This window comes from Mytilus edulis, chromosome 1, assembly GCF_963676685.1.
Source record: "Mytilus edulis chromosome 1, xbMytEdul2.2, whole genome shotgun sequence".
NCBI classification, from domain to species: Eukaryota; Metazoa; Mollusca; class Bivalvia; order Mytilida; family Mytilidae; genus Mytilus; species Mytilus edulis.
The window spans coordinates 9790712-9809110 of NC_092344.1; the positions used below are offsets into that span (position 1 = coordinate 9790712).

Below are 18399 nucleotides of genomic sequence, written 5' to 3' on the forward strand. Positions count from 1 at the left end.
CTATCAGTTGCTGGAAACAGGACGGTTGATAGTAATAAAAGATGCAATGTATTATTGTGCATGGATAAAATATAGATTCATTTAAGTGTTAAGTGGTATATTTGTTGTTTGTTTTTGTTACTATAACAATTGAAAACATATAGCATGCAATTTAAGAGTTTAAATGCCTTGATTGGTAGTTTGATCAGACATTGTAATTAAGACTGATACCTCATTTCAATGGGTAGACGGAATAATCGTCTGTTAACTATAGCTCACTATACAAATCATTCGCCCACCATTTTTGTAGGTGTAAGCTATGCATTTAAACTCTTCATTTCCATGCTTTATTATTCCAACAGTTAGTAAATCAAAACGTTGGTTTCCTCTTAAGATTGTTTCATATTTTGCCATGCCACGGCCAATTACATACGATTTCATTCATTATTGAAGGCAATACAGGGACCTATGGTGTTGCTTTCATTAGCGTTATTTGTCCCAGGGTGGGTAGTTGTTTCATTGTCAACCATACCACCTGTTTTCTTCTTTGTGCATTACTTGGCCACTGTCAAATGGCTGACTATCCCGTCATATTTGTGAGTTTGTGTGTGAAAGGTTCAATGTATACATAGTTGTAAGTAAAAACAGATGCAATTTAGAGATAATATGTCTGTTTTATATAAATTGCTATTAGTTACATCATTGATGCATTCAAATAGTTGTGATTCACATGCAAATTCACTTCAAAACACATGTCATATTATTTTTCTGTGATGATCTTTTTGTGCTTTATACAGTTCTCAAATCTTTTCATACAAGTTTTTTGTGAATTGTTTTTTTTTTTTTTTTGTCGATTGTTGAAGGCCGTACTGTGATCTATAGTTGATATTTTATGTGTCATTTGTTCTCTTGCAAATAGTTGTCTCATTGTTAATCATACCACATATTCTTTAACATTTTGCATTTAGTAGCCGTTTAAGTTCACCTGCTAACCGGTCTTATTTTGTAAATATAATGAGGAGAAGATTAAGATTTTTTTATATTTATTTGTAGAAGGTAACAATTAAAGTTTGAATTAAACATTCGTTCTATAAGTGAGAGGTTTCGCTAGCTATGAAATCAGGTTTAATCCACCATTTTCTACATCATTTGATTAGATACTTCGTTTTAAATTTTCTTTTGAGTTCGGTATTTTTTAGTTATTTCACTTTTCTTGAGTATATTTTAAATTTTCTATTACATTTGAGATTATAAAACATATCATTTGTTCGTTATAATACCAAATCCTTGAGAATGTCACTGACAAATACATTATCAAATATCTAATGTAGTAAACCAAACAGAATTGCTTTAATCATTTTGATATAAAAAGTAAAAGTTGATATAAGTCAAAAGTACTGAATGTATAAAGCAGTATTCCTATTTTCCAAACCAACAACCCCAAAAGCATCTAATGACTGTGTACCAATATATATAACATCTTCTCCTCAACCATCCCCTCCCGTTGCAACATCGAACAGGGTAGTAATAATAACAACATGATCTTTTTTGGATGCCTTGTTCTGAAAGTAAAAGTAAAATGGTAAATAATAGATCATGAATTAGGTATCCAATCCGAAGATCCAAACTCAGTCATAAAGCACGAATAAAAACATTTAAATAACCTGGACTAAATAAGGTATAGACTAAATTAAGAAAAATAAAGTGATGGACAATTTTGTATGAATTCTGATAAAAGCTTATACAGCTGCTGGGTGCCAGATATTAACCTTAATTGCATTTATCGGACCACAGATAAATTATCACGTTGTGATTGGTTAAACGCCGTCACGTGGTGACCCCCTATGAGACTTTAGGGGGTTAGTAAGTTTCATAGGCGGTTCATGACGCATTACTGGTGACGTCATCTATTGCTGTTGTTGTGTTTCATTGTTTATTTTTCAACAACACGCAGCCGAAAAAGTCCAGCGTCCGATAAATTCGTTATACGGTTAACTACTGACCCCCTACGGATCCATAGAGGGTGAATAAAATTCATAGGGGACTCGGCCTCCGGCCTCACCCCCTATGGATTTTACTAACCCTCTATGGATCCGTATGGGGTCAGTAGCGAACCATATAACTTATAATAGTTGAGTTGCTAAACTAATGAAGTCAATATAACAGAACTATGAACAACGGTTATACAAATGGGGGGCGAACCTACCAGTTTTTCCGGGAAATGCCTGTACTAAGTTAGGTTTAAGACAGTTGTTTTCCATTCGGTTTGTTGGTTGATTAAGTATAATGTTTGATTGTGTAGGTTCTATGGACATCACCTATTTGAGTTTACCAAGGAATATGGTTTATGTTTAACGTAAACTTTTTTATACGGGAACTTTATTTAAGCTTATTCTGATTGTTGTTTTTAAAAAATCATAAATATTAATAAATATTTGTTAACTTTCTAGATCAAACGTCATTTAATGAATCCTGCTGAACCATCTTCAGTTTTAATTCTTAATTGCTAGTCGTAGTCGAAAGCGAGTCCAGCAAACCTAAATAATAAAATTGTATGTTGGAATATATTTTGGTGGATTGTACGATTGGTTTATTTACTTTTCGTTTGCTACACATTTTCTTGCAAATATTTCGTATTCATCTGTAGGGAGCATCCAACAATATCAATGTTTTAGAAACTCTTTTATAAAGTTGTTAATGGAATTGAAATTATTAATGCATACGTGTGTTACAATCAACAGCCTTAACATAAGCAATATCTAAATCTCCACATTCTTCTTTGATTTCTGTTTTGGTGTCATTCGGGATGCTTTCGTCATCTTCAAAAGCTTCATAGCATGTTTTGGATTCTGAAGGGTCCTGTGAAGACAATGAATGAGTTAAAAAAACATATATTTGGTAAAGTCTACAATTCTCGTTTTGTTATTTTCATAAAACTTCAAATAGCTCAGAGTATGCTTTGATTTATCACAAAAATAGTGACCTTAAGTCAATTTAACAAGCTTTTTACAAATGATTGTTAATTTTTATTTCTTATGGTGTGCTGTTACACCTCTTTCCAAGCTAGCCGCTTTCTCGCAATTTTTACCCAAGCAAATTCTATAAATGCACTCCATAAGCCATATCAGTGTTTAGACAGTACGATGACATATATTGGTTATATCTACTTTATTTAGACTAATTTGCAATCATACAACATCTCCTTGTATTATTTGATTATGGTTTAAATATCATTTTGAATTTACCGTTGTCTCAAAAGTTCCCTTATAAGTGCATAGAAAAACATCTTTGTTTTCACAAATTTGAACTAATACGTTTAATATTGATAACTTTTCGTACTTGTCTGCCTATAGTATTGGCATACGTGTGTGGAGTCGGTAACAAAAGACGAAAACCAAGCGGTTCCTTTCAGATTTATTTCTATTTAGTTTTTTTGCGATAAATTAGTCAGATCATACATATCATATATATTTTTTTGTCATATAACACACATCGGGGTGCCAGGATTGCCCAAAGAATTAACTCAATCCGGTCGGTCTTTCGTTTGATAAATCCTGACACAATACGGTTATTCATACGATAAGAAAACTTAATTTCTATGTCAATTGGTCTCTTGTGGAGAGTTGTATCATTGGCAATCATACTACGTCTTCTTTTTTATATTAAAATATTTATTATACAAAAAAAAATGGTTGCAAAGCAATCATATGAATGTCACAATTGAGTACACATGCAAATTTCAATCACATCAATTTCACGTGAATTTAAATTCATGTGAATCTCACCTGAAATTCACGTGAATTTCACCACAAACGAGCTTATATGTGAAACTCACGTGAAATCTGTTTATGTGAGTTTCACATGAATTTGATGTGAAATTCACATGTGAATCACATGAATTTTGTTCCTATGAAATTCACATGAATTTTTTAAATAAAGTAATTCAAACCACATCTAAATTTTCAAATTTAAGTAAAATCATGATAAATACCAATTTTTTTTGTTGAAAAGTTCACGTGAAATTCATATGAAAATGTTCACGTGAGATTCATGTATAAGCTCGTTTGAGGTGAATCACACGTGAAATTGTTCATGTGAATTTCATGTGAGATTCATGTGAAATTCACGTGAGCAAATTGTGCCTGTGTAATTAAGAGAATTGTCACGCACAATTCTATTTCCAACTGATTTGAAGAAAATAATTATGAATTGAATCCTGCGATTCAAAAATAAAAGGAAATTAGCATGCCGTAATATTAATATATTCCTTTTAAAATGTCCCGTACCAAGTCAGGAATATGGCCATTGTTATACTATAGTTCGTTTCTGAGTGTGTTACATTTTAACGTTGTGTTTCCGTTGTGTCGTTTGTTTTCTCTTATTGTTGATTGTGAGTTCACATTACTATAAGACGTGTCACGGTACTTATCTATCCCAAATTCATGTATTTGGTTTTGATGTAATATTTGTTATTCTCAAAGTATTTTGTCTAGTGCTTTGTCCGGTTCTGTGTGTGTGTGTGTGTGTATGTGTGTGTGTGTGTGTGTGTGTGTGTGTGTGTGTGTGTGTGTGTGTGTGTGTGTGTGTGTGTGTGTGTGTGTGTGTGTGTGTGTGTGTGTGTGTGTGTGTGTGTGTGTGTGTGTGTGTGTGTGTGTGTGTGTGTGTGTGTGTTACATTTTAATGTTGTGTCGTTGTTCTATTATATTTAATGCGTTTACCTCAGTTTTAGTTTTTTACCCCGATTTTGTTTTTTGTCCATGGATTTATGAGTTTTGAACAGCGGTATACTACTGTTGCCTTTATTTATATAGTTATATTAAGTATTTATATCTTTTGCTGCTAAATTCAAAAACAAGGAGCGTTGTCTTTCTTTTTTTGTTTTTTGCTAAATTTATTTTCCCTTCATAACATTTTTTGCCATTCACTCACATTTACCTCAAACTGAACATTGCAGGTTCCGTTAAACTTGATGACTGAATACTCCTAAAACAAAGGAAATGAATATTAATGCTCGATATGAGTAATCCTTTTTCAAATTTTATTAAAAGATATAAATGGAAGAAGACCAATAGCCATACAGTTAAACAGACCCAGTTTTGCTGACAAATAATTAAGTTTATCATATAAGGATAAACTGTTTTAATAAAAGTTTAAATCCATTTTCCGGAATCAATCCTAATTGATTCTTAATTTAATCACATTAATAATACGTCATTTCGTGACGTCATTTATGCGTTATCAAACAATTGCAAAACTGCCAACATAGCTAACGAAAATTTAAACAGCAGCAACATGAAGCCACCAAAACGACAAAGAAAGCCTATGGAGATGACAGGACAATCACTAAATAAAAAGAAGAAAACACAAGGGACCCTACCAGAACAATCAGAAAGCACGGACAAGGAGACGGTACCATTCCAGTCTGATCTAGGCAGTATTTCTGTGGCCAGTGACAATGGCAGTGACCAACCTGAAATAGACCAGACCCCATTACCAAGCCAAAACCCAGTACCTAGACAACATATGGCTTCATCCGGTATGTTTAACAATACAACAGGTTTAAGTGATTATAATAGGGGTTATTCACAGGGTTTTAATTTAGAGATCGTACATGAAAATGTAACACCAGTGTACACATCAAGTGTGTTTGACTCTGTAGGTGCCCATATACCGGTTAAAATTAAGGAAAAGATTTGGGCCGGTGAATATATTGATTTAAATATTTTACTTAAATCTGCAAAAGATTTAGCCACAGACTCCCAGTTAAATGGCGATCTTACAATAAAAGGGGGGTTATTAACTATAACTCCACAAAAACAGAGCACCATTACAAATTTGCACGTATTGACATCTGCATTCATCATCTTTATGGATATAGTTCTAGAAAAATGGCCCAATAAAGGTCAAGAGTTCCTGAAATACATGTTTAACGTTCGACTAGCTTCATCTAGAGGGTATGGCTCAGGTTGGGCTATATATATGAACAATACCGACTTTGTAAGGCAAGATGTCCACAATCGTCTTGGGCAGAGCTAGACATGGAGCTTTGGGTTATGTACGTCTCTACTCCTCCAAGATTTGCTTATTCAGATACTAATTATTTTGGGGGTCATAAGGGATCACAGTATGTCCAAAATACTAAACCAGAACAAGTTCAAAGACCCACGGCAGCGTGCAAGGGTTTCAACTTTGGTAGATGTACTTATGGAGCAGCATGTAAATTTGAACATAAATGTTTCAGGTGCTCTGGAAACCACCCTATTGGGGCCTGCAAAAAGAGGTACTCTTTGGGATACTCCCCTATTTGTGTGAATGAAGTAGAAGAATCTTTAAAATTTTATCCGTCTAAAGTAATAGCAAACGAACTAATACATGGTCTTCGATTTGGTTTTAAATTACAATATTCTGGTTCACGTTTACCTGTTAATGCAGACAATTCAAAAAGTGTGCCTATTCATGCAGATCTTGTTAGAGAAAAAATAAATAAAGAGATTACTCTAGGTAGAATGGCCGGTCTTTTTGACCACCCACCTTTGCCAACTCTACGCATTTCTCCTATATTTTTGGCCGAAAAGAAGAACGGAGATTACCGTTTAATTCATAATCTTTCCTATCCCCTACATAACTCTGTGAATTACTTTATAGATGAGAAATATTGATCTGTGCAGTATTCGGGAATTGACGACGCTGTTCGTTTGGTACAAAATATAGGAATAGCCGGAAAACTTTCAAAGTCCGACGTTAAAAGTGCATTTTGGTTATTAAGGGTTTCACTTTCAGATTTTGACCAGTTGGGTTTCATTTTTGATGGTAAATATTATTTTGATCGTTGTTTACCACAGGGAGCCTCAATTAGCTGTTCGCTCTTTGAAAAGTTCTCAACAGCGCTTCATTGGGTTACGGAACTTACCAGTGGAAATTCAAATATACTTCACTACCTAGACGATTTCCTTTTTGGATGTGAAGCAAATAGTACAACTTGGAGTTACGGTCATGATTGATAGTTTATGGACTTCCAACGATATGCTTGAACTGTTTACAGGCAGTGCAGGGGGTCAAAACAAAGGTTTTGGCATTTACTTTCAAGGAAAATGGGCACAAAGTTGTTGGCCAAAAGAATGGGCAGAACATGATTTATTGAAGGACATTACTTACTTGGAAATTTTCCCAGTTGTCATATCACTTCATATATGGGGAGTACATCTTATAAACAAACGAATCATTTTCTATGTGGATAATCAGGCCGTTGTTACTATCATAAACAAGAGAACTTCTAAGTCGAATAGAGTTATGTCCCTTATCAGGAATCTAGTTTTTTCCACATTTAAATATAATATTGTTTTAAAGCAGACCACATTCCTGGTAAAATAAATACCATAGCCGATTCATAAACAAACGAATCATTTTCTATGTGGATAATCAGGCCGTTGTTACTATCATAAACAAGAGAACTTCTAAGTCAAATAGAGTTATGTCCCTTATCAGGAATCTAGTTTTTTCCACATTTAAATATAATATTGTTTTAAAAGCAGACCACATTCCTGGTAAAATAAATACCATAGCCGATTCATTATCCCGTTGTGATTTTCAGCGTTTTAGAAACCTTTGCCCAGAAGCAGATCAGTACAGAACAGCAATTCCAGACAACCTTTGGACGTTTTAGAAATTGAATTAAATCATCTTCTTACCAGTTCTATGGCACAAAAAACCTGGAAAACCTACAATACGGCAATCGAATCCTTTAAAAACTTTCGATCAGCATACAACTTACATGATATTTGGCCAGCCCCGCTGAGCGATTTAATAGTTTACATTGCCTTCCTTTCATTCAAGGGTCTGTCAGCCTCTACTGTCTTAACATATATGTCAGGAATTAGTTATCAACATAAGATTCAAGATTTAACAGATAGTACAAAATCCTTTTTAGTAGGAAAAACATTAGAAGGTTTAAAAAGGTCAAATCCCAAAAAAACCGATTTGCGGGTACCAATTTCAATTGATTACGGAAATTAATCAGGTCACTCCAACATGTCTGTTTTTCGTCGTATGAATCCGCCATGTTCGCTTCAGCTTTTAGTCTAAGTTTTTTCGCTTTACTTCGCGTGGGTGAAATAGCTGCGGAAAGTAAAACTGATTTAGGGGCACATGTTATACAGATATCTGACGTTTCAGTTGTCAAATTTGACCACAAAGAAGAGCTTCGTCTGTGTATACGTAGTTCCAAAACTGATCAAATACACTCTTCTTTAACTTGATTATTAGTGAGCAAATCGACAAATCTTTGTGTCCCATTCACTTACTAAAGAATTATTTACAAATTCGATATCCTTCGTCCGGGAGTAATTTATACATACATTTTGACGGATCAAGTCTCACTCGTTATCAATTTTCGTCTATTTTACAAAAGAGTTTGTCATTCTCCGAAATCAATGGACATTTCAGAGGACATTCTTTCAGAATCGGGGTAGCAACTGAAGCTAAAAGGCTAGGAGTAGATGACGAAACATTAAAGAAATGGGGTCGTTGGACATCGGATGCTTACACAAAATACATCCGTTTGAACATTTAAAAATATAGGCTATACTTTTTAAAACGCAATAGCTTATTAAAAAATAATACATTCATCAATTGTAGGTGTCAAATCAATTTGGTTAATAGGATCATCTATAGTATATTGGGCCAAAAAAGAAGTTTCGTCTAGACCTGGGGGACTTCACCTTGGCCTACAGAATACAGGTGCTCATATGGTTTGGATTGGTCAAAGGGGTATGAAGTGGGGTGACTTAAATAGAGTCTTTGAACAAAGGTTGCTTAACCGCCCCCTTCCGAGTTTCCTTGTTATTCAACTTGGGTCTAATGATTTGGGTATATTGACTTCAGAGAAATTATTCAGTGATATAGAATGTGACCTGCTTCGGTTACATGCATTGTATCCTGCTTCGGTTACATGCATTGTATCCAGCTTTAAAAATAATATGGTCAGACATACTAATGAGACGGTATTGGCACAATGCCAATTGTGGTCAAGCTATTGAAAGGGCTCGTAAACGAGTAAACCTCCGGGTCAAAAACTTAGTTTTGAGCATCGGTGGATGTGCAATTAGGCACAGTAACATACGTGCTAAAGAAAGTAATTTATTTAGATATGGCGGAACACATTTATCAAAGATTGGTAATGATATTTATCTAAATAATTTACAAGGAGCACTTGAACAGTTCATGAGATTCGGCGGACCAGCTGTTTTTCCTCAGTGAATTTGATATTATTATGAGAATTGTCTTAAATAAAGTGTTCGCATATGTTTATTCGTGAAATTGAAATGATGAGTGATTATTAAGCATATTATAAAATGCATGTGTACCCTTGTCGAACAATTTAAAATAAGATTTGTTTTTAATTATTTCGATACCATTTGTAGATATACCGATCCAGTCATCAAACAAGGAATATGAAACGCTTTATGAATTTTATGCATACAACGTTGTGTCATCAATCTATAAATGCTTAACAAAATCAACAATGTTTTAACATCAAATAACAATTAATCAATAAATGTGTCTTAATCGTCATCTTACTTTGTCCTCACTGGTTATTTCGTCTGCCAGTATTACACCATCTTTCTGGATTATTGCAATATCCGTGTTCCCAATTTGAACATCAATGACGTCATATTCCTGACCTTTTTCGTCTTTCAACACGTTTTCTGATACCTTCAAAATTACATCTTTATCAGTTGCTGTTCATTACACAGTGCGTCATTCGTGTTCAAATGTTCAAATGTGCGTGCAATAAAATAAAAATGAATGAGTTTTTGACAAGCATGTTTTATCAAATATTGCATCAATATGATTAAAGTGTGTGTTCTAGAAACAAATATAATAATGTACATGTGCAACTTAATTCTCACAAATAAAAGATAGAAAGATATAAGTTTGCACAGGACAGTCCTTGTATCACGATAAAGACCATTTCGCTAATAATTATTATGTTTTATTTTATTGAGGAACATTGTTTTTACAAATTTTTATAATATAAATTCAAAATGATTAAAGAATTCGAAACTCGAGTTATTGTACAATTTATATGGGAAAGAGTGAAGATCAATCATAGTGATACATGGAGCTGTAAGTCCAGGCATTCTCGAAGCGCAATTTGTGTAATGAATTCAACAACTTAAATATAAAATTGAAAAACAGGAAAATGTTTTATTAAAGGGACATCTCTCTAAACAGCAAACTCACCACATCGGTAATTTACATGCAAAAGTCCGCTAACGACCTTTTTTTTTTGCTAGTGACCGCTGAAATTTATTACTGAAGAATAAAGAATGTGACGTTGCCCCTTTTTATCCAAAAAGAGCAGCCAATTCTTAACCGATATGAAATAAATGTGTTTATTTCCGATACGACGGCCATGTGAATAAATCAATATTAATGACATGACAACAGAATCGTGACTATGTCCCCTCTTAGAGCGTATGATCAAATCAAAAAAGTAAAAGTAAAATCACAAAAATACTGAACTCCGAGGAAAATTCAAAACGGATGGCAAAAATCAAAAGCACAAACACATCAAAAGAATGGATAACAACTGTCATATACGTCAAGTTTTGGTTGACTTTTTAGGTGAATGACGATAGTTCTGTGCTTTGTATAGAATATTACCATAAACAATTGTATATGATAATACTTTTGAATTACATTTAACTACAAAATGAAATTATCAATACCTTGGATGCTTCAAGCATACTGGCACTCAACACAATGCACGATAAAACTATCCATCTATACATGTTTCCACTACAAAAAAATATTTGTTCTTACAATGATTAAAATGTTATGCTTATCAATATTATTAAAATGTAATTCACATAAAAATGTGACGATCATTGACTTTTTAATTATATAGTCCTATCCCTTTGTGCTGTACCAAAAACAAATATTTTGATCCGATCATGAATACACATATTGCATTGAGTTTAAGCTAATTTAACCTTCTGTATATGCAATTTACAAATAATCACAAGGAACCTATTAAACCAAGAGTTCAAAATGGTGAAGTTGAAAGCAGCCCTTTGTAAATTTTACGGACGCCATCACGAGTTGGTTGACCGGTATGGAATAACAGTTTCACATATGATATCGGATATATGTTCCTAACGTCGTAACTCCAATCCCCTTCTCTTTCATGAATGTGACCTACCGAATTAGACTATTTACCGGATTTGTTATAACATGAGCAACACGACGGGTGCCACATATGGAGCAGGATCAGCTTACCCTTCCGGAGCACCTAATATCAGCCCCAGTTTTTGGTCGGGTTCGTGTTGCTTATTATTTAGTTTTCTATGTTGTATCATGTGTACTATTGTTTGTTTGTTTGTCATTTTTAGCCATGGCGTTGTCAGTTTATTTTCGATGTATGAGTTTGACTGTCCCTCTAGTATCTTTCGTCCCTCTTTTTGTACTTTAATGTAGGATTGATTGTTTTTCAACTCAATAATGAATCTACCGACATACGCTGTTGATATGTAGATAAATCGAGGTATAAACAAACTGTAATTAAATAATGTACTGTAATAAAAAAAAAAGTCAAAATAACGAACTCACGATTTTAAAGTAACAGCTCTCTTTTTTTTTTTTGTATAAACGACCTGTAAATGTGAGAAAAAAAAGTATGTTGAAGATGTAACTGACACTTATGTAAGTGGTATTATGATTTTATAAGTCAAAATCAAAATTCACTTTATAAAAGGACACTAACACTTATACCCCAAAATTATATGATTCGCAGTTATTGTTAATAAGATTATAGAAAGATACTTCGCTGAATAAAGAATGTCACTTCATGTGAAAAAAGAACACATAATTCCTAACATTGTTCTTTTTGTGAAATAATTTCGAAAATAGTGAACCCGTTTAAACCTAGGGAATTGATTTTCAGGATCTCATGCCTTATATTCATATACAAACGACATCATGATTTTATTATGTTTTCTTATGAAATTAATGAAATTATGACAAATAAATCATTTATTTGCACATTCAATCATGTAAAAAAATATTCAAAAGATATGGTATGAGTGCCAAAGAGACAATTCTTCATCAAGTCGCAATGTGTAAAAGTAAACCATTATAGGTTAGGTTCATAACGGAGCCTTGGCCTACACCGAACAGCAAGCTCTAAGGGCCCCAAAATGACGAGTGTAAACCCATTCAAACGAGAAAACTAACGGTCTTATCTATAAAAAACGAAAAAACGAGAAACACCTATGAACCACATCAACAAACGACAACTACTAAACATCAGATTAGATTGCTTTTCACCAAATGTGTGAAATCTTTGTTCTAAAGGCATATACACTGTTTGCGCAAGTAATATTTCTGTATCAGAGTGGAAGTGGTTATAAAACATTAATATAAAAGATAGGTTGTCTTTTTTTATATATAACAAGAAATATTATGTACAAGAAATTTATTAAAACTGTTCAGAAATCAAAATATTCGGGTATTAAAAAAACTTTTTGATATCTAACAAATAAATTCCTTATACTATATCTTATGTTTCAAAAATGCTTGTTAAATCTTCTTTCATTAGACAAATTAAATATGTTTTAGAGAAGATTATTTTTTTCTCTATTCATAAAGCAAAAATATATAACGACTTGGTAAATTATTACAAATATTTCATTTAAAGAAGTTTAAAAAATAAATTGCATCTCTCTTTTTTCTTATTTTACCCAACAACTTTACTGATCATCAGGGAATATTCTATTGTCGGGATACTCGGGGACTACCTGACTGAATCTTCGCTATACTGATGAATTTCCCATTTAAAAAAATCAGTGAAATCATTTCTGTCAAAATACTTTTAAATATGTTGAAAAAGTGAATATTCTCGGTGCAGAGGTCGCAAAATCACACATTTTATATGGATTATACAGAGAATATTTATTGAAAAATGAATATAAGAAAGACGGAATGATAAATTTGAGATAAAACATGAGAAAATAGTTTTTAATTAAATGAAAAAATAAGTTCGCCGAACTTTTTTTTCAGCTTTAACATGAAAACAAAAAAATCTGTAGATTCCTTTATCAATTGTACTATTTCTGAGTTACATTCCTTTAAAACGCAAATTTAAACAAATAGAAATTAAGCAGAATTCACATAAAATGTTCGTTTACATAAAAATTCTGCAACAACTCAGTTGTGATATTTCACGGTCCAAGGAAGAAGAGTCACATATGCCACCTTAAGCATGTTAGTGTAGAACAATGTTTTTACGTCTATATTGGTCGAAATTAGTAAACTTATAGAAATGTCAAAACCTTCTATTTACACTGCTACTATTACGTGTACTAGCTAGCATTTTTTTAAATTACTAATACAGTTACGTCATGTACGAATACTATCGATGTTACAAACACTTAATAAACATTTTTGTAATAAAAACGAAAGACTTATATGATTGAGAGTTCTGTCTGAATATAGCCAGTTTCACTGTAAAAGAAATGCACATAATAAGTGAATTACCGCTTTATTCAGAGTACAGATAATTTTCATTAAAACCAATAAATAAATATGGCCAGAACCTATCCCTTGTACACATATGGTGTTGTTCAAAGACAATAACAATCAAAACCAAGGAGTAAACAAAGACTCACAAAACCAAGGGACATTTACATCAACAGTTATAAATAATGATTAAGAAACAACACCATCTCCACTAAAAACCGGGAGTGAAATCAGGTGCTCCGGAAGGGTATGCATTTCCTGCACCGTATACGGCACCCGTCGTGTTATTTCTTTGTTCAGTTCGATAAGAACATCAGATATGATTTCTGACACACTTTTGTCATAATGGCCAATCATCTCATGATAGCGACCGTAAAATTTCTTGAGTGATGACCTTAATTTGATTGATTCATAGCCCTGTCTTAGCAACTTTTGAGAAAGCTGAATTCCTCTTTTCAACAAAATCAACGTACTTTGAGCTAACTCTAGAGTAACAATTGAAACACATATACTCCATATGCTGTCGCCGCTGGGATGTTGCTACACAGAAATGGAAAGTTGACTATAGGAAAATTAAAATCATCGCGTTAGTCATATATTCAACCTACCTTCAGTAGTCATTTCGAAATGTTTCGAGTTTGAGAGTTTAATCATTCTGCTACAAGTATTTCACAACTAGTTCCAGTAACAAAATATCTACCAAACACTAGCTCACTCAAATTATTTTAATTTACAATAAACTAAGTATGGATCATTAATCTAAATAGCCCAATCAATTTAAACTTTATTGAACAAAAGAACTTATTTTCTAACAATCTCTATATATATATACATATAGTACTTAATGTTGATATTTTAAAATCTGTAACATACCTGTTCTTTTCTTTGCTGGATTAATGAAGATGGATACAGCCTAATATAGTCATCTCCATATGTTCCTTGTTGTAGTACCAGCCAATCAGATCTTTCAGAGTGTCATACTTTGAAGACAGATCGGAATAAAGTTTTGTTCCTGATTCGATAATTAGAATGGAGCCTAACACATGTCCTTTGTTTTCATTACTTCATAAACGCATTAAATTCTAATAAAAATATAGAATCATGGTTTAGGTAAATAATTCTAATTAAAAACGTTATAAATTACAACCCGTTATGCAATATTTGGCAAAGAAAGTAAAATTACTTTTTCTTTATTACGTGACTAATGTTAAACAGCTGACAGTGTAACTGTACCACATACTACGAAGTTATTGCCACTCGTCTCTATCAAAATATATAATGTAAAAATAAACCTGATATAACTCCTCATTTGACAGTAAAATTCTGTTCAAAAACAGATTTGTATTAACAATTGTAGGTACTGACGACTTTTTTTTTCTATTAAGTTGTCTGTTCTCGAACAGAGGGTCTAATGGTTTATTGATATTTTCTTTTATTCAAATTGACGTTCTTCCTTAAAAAAAGTTAAATATCAAAAATACCGATCTCCCAATAACATTTAAATCGGAAAGTCAACCGTCAAATAACATAGTTTCTCCAATTCTTTTTGAATGGAAAGGACAGCTGTAATAAAACATATGCAAGAACGCCTGTTTTAGTTTTATTCTTTTATCTTTGTATGTAATGATGCATGAAAGCTAATAGATAAATTCGATGATTGTCCATTTTTCGGGGTTTTTTTTCATTATTTCGTTTGAGTCAGTTTAACAAGATACTTTAATCATAAACCCAATTTGAAATGTTCCTGATGTTTTTTACACCAAATATACTGTTTGGAAAAAAGGGGAAACACCTATAGATTCATAGTCAGAATCATGTGTCTAAGGGTGATAAAGCTTTTTTATACATTGTGACCTTCGGAACTAACACGTTCCAACTCATTCAACTTGGTTGTATTGTTAAGTACAAAGCAAACAAAACATATTTGTATCTATATTAAACATGTCGTCGTATTGAATATACGTTAGGTTTAGTATGATGTCCATTATCACTCAACTAGCATGTTTGTTTATGGGCCAGCTGTAGCACGCCTCTCGCTGTATTGAAGACCCATTAGTAGTCTCATTCTGTTTTCGGCATTTCGTTCGGGTTGTTGTATCTTTGACACATTTCCCATTTCCTTTCTCAATTTTACATATAATATAATGACTAGGCGTTCAGCAACTAGTAATAAATCATCACTTTTAATCAATGAATCGAAAAAATCAATTGTTTATACGTCAATGAAAAAACTACCAAACTATTGCTGACGTCAATCAATCATATATTCAATACCATGAGATAAGAGGTATATGGAAATGAAACAGCAATCAGAATATGTCAGACTATATGCTTTGCATATTAGTTTTTTAACATTCGTTTAGTAGCCAATTGGAAAATCCTTGATTTAGTTTTTTTCATACCCGACTTCGAAAACTTGGATCTTCGCAAGATGATCCTTTTCATAACAATGCGATTATTGTGAAAACGAAAGAAAATTCATATATATCAACAAGCATAGTTCATTATACAATGACGTTGTTATCTTGTTGAACTGATAACATAATGTATGTTATATAACTTGGTTTTACTAATTAAATTATTTTTAGGAAATTAGATTCTAGTTTAACATCATTCAGGTAAAATAAAATTACCTTGTCACTTGGTCTCACATACCCACTCGATTGTCTACACATATGCAATGCCTTGGTAAGTAGCAAAGTTTGTGAACAATACAACTAAGCATGAATCAACAGTTACCAAATTGTTATTAAGTATCATTGACCCAAATCAAATATTTTGTAAATGACAAGCATTTCAATAAAAAATTATTCCAATGCAATTTTAAAATCGTGTAAATAGTACTTGTTTAAAAATATTATTTGTCCATTGACCAAATTTGTTTTGCTTTCACCAGCTTTGAAGGAGATATTATCAAAGAATTGATAGAAAACAGCACAGACGCTTACTTTCTAGCTCATCAGGCCCAAGCATCATGTTAGGCATTGTCATTACTAAAAACCAATAAATTTCTTCTAATCTGATGATCAATTCAACATTTTAAAGTGTTTTACTAATGATACTGACAAGCCACCACAAAGATTTACTGAGTGCCAATGAAAACGCAACACTTTTGTTTTTCAAAAAAGTCTGATAATTTTTATTTATTTTATATTAGAACTTTGTAAAGTGGGTTGAAAATGACTTTAAAGACAATTGTCGACAACTTTACGGTTGGGTGATTTTTGGAACAAATGCGAAGTAAGGGTTATTTTGAACGGACATAAACCGAGTTCACCGCTTTTCAATATACGCACCATTTTCACGATTTTGTCATTTAAAGCTTGGCTAATGTCATGAATTTTCCCGCCCTTATTGTAAGGAAACTGCAATAAACATCTGAGTAAATGCCAGGACTTTCTAACAACCAGCGACATGCAGTTTCCGGCATGATCCAATGAAGCCTTTCACAGCATACAATTTCGAGAAGACTGTAGCCTCTACAATAACCCAAATCATCCACAAATTCAACAAAAATGGATCAGTTAATGATAAGCCACATCCCGGGGTTCAAAAAGCAAGAAACGCTCAGCAAAACCGATACATTTGGTCTTTAACATATCCAATATCGACTCTGATGGATGTCCAAAGGTCACGAGAGTTCAATGGTAGTCACGGTAGATCCTCTGAAGCAATTTCAGTAAAGCACCATTTGCGCAGAAATCCAACAGTTAAAGAGCACCACAGCTGACATCTTAACGGCCGTCTGGCGTAAACATCGAATTCTGTAGACCAAAAATCATTCATTATGTACCAAAAATCGTCGGTGGTGGTTACATAGACGTTTGGCACCCGCCTTGGCCAAAAGTCATGCGTTTCGCCAGATTTAGGTCCGATAGAGCAAATTTTGCATCAGATTTGACATGGTTTAGACGATGAAAACCACCACCAATCTCAAAAAGTCAGCTTGAGTTTGCTTTGCGGGACAAGTGGAATAACATTCCTCGAGATCACATTAAACGTCCGGGATGATCAATTCCGCGGCGTTGTCGAGATTGCGCTGCACAACAGGGTTGTAACATTTTTTGTTAGGACTGTGATTTGATGATTCGACATTGGATGTTTCGTTTATCTATTGCACCCGAAAGATGACAATGAAACATTTTTGTTTGATATCGATCTATTGTTAGAATTGTTAATTTTCAAGAACAATTCATTTTGAAAGATCATGATTTCTAATATAAATTTTATTTTTGAAAAACCAAGTGTTGCGTTTTCATTGCCACTCAGTATATATAAATAGAACCATACAAATAGTTAGCAAATACATATAAAAAAAGATGTGATATGATTGCCAATGAGACAATTCTCCACAACAGACCAAAATGACATAGAAATTAACAATTACAGGTCGCCACACAACCTTCAACAATGAGCAAAGCTAATGCAGCAAAGTCGGCTATAAAAGGTCTCAAAATGACAATGTGAAACAATTCAAAGGAGAAAAATAACAGGCTTATTTATGTACAAAAAATAAAGAAAAAACGAATATGTAACGCATAAACAAACGACAACCACTGAATTACAGGCTCCTTATATCATGTTCTCAGATATCATCTCCAAATTAAAAAAAATCACGAAAAATTGAACCTATTATGTGTTGCTCTCCTAGCTATAAAATGTATCCAAAATCAAAGATGTGGAACATATTCTATCATAATCATTTGGTAACTAATGCAATTAGTGTCTCTTCCATGCCTGTCTTGAACATAAAAACTAAACTAAATATAAAATAAACAATACTCCTAATGCTCCGGTTGGTTGTCATCGTGCAACACAGTTAATAACACATATAGGAAAATCATAGAACTACATTTATCATAAAACACACTCATCTGTGTCCACACTTGTACTTGTTTAAAA

The 18399-nt window shown here is 33.1% G+C and overlaps 1 protein-coding gene across 3 annotated transcripts; it reads right to left on the bottom strand.

The window, feature by feature from the left end:
• Positions 1 to 1005: 1005 nt before the first annotated feature.
• On the bottom strand, positions 1006 to 14615 carry LOC139523552 (uncharacterized). Of its 3 annotated transcripts, none has more exons than XM_071317670.1 (7): positions 14371 to 14615; positions 11590 to 11633; positions 10710 to 10779; positions 9556 to 9690; positions 4909 to 4962; positions 2703 to 2838; positions 1006 to 1541 (listed from the first exon to the last, which is right to left on the bottom strand). In XM_071317670.1, the coding sequence occupies exons 3-7, from the start codon at positions 10770 to 10772 to the stop codon at positions 1399 to 1401; spliced, it is 531 nt and encodes a 176-aa protein (XP_071173771.1). In that variant the 5' UTR covers positions 10773 to 10779; positions 11590 to 11633; positions 14371 to 14615; the 3' UTR covers positions 1006 to 1398. The 3 variants fall into 3 exon arrangements, with proteins under 3 accessions (XP_071173771.1, XP_071173785.1, XP_071173779.1); XM_071317684.1 differs by having other exon boundaries at positions 4915 to 4962; positions 14371 to 14608; XM_071317678.1 differs by lacking the exon at positions 11590 to 11633.
• Positions 14616 to 18399: the final 3784 nt, after the last annotated feature.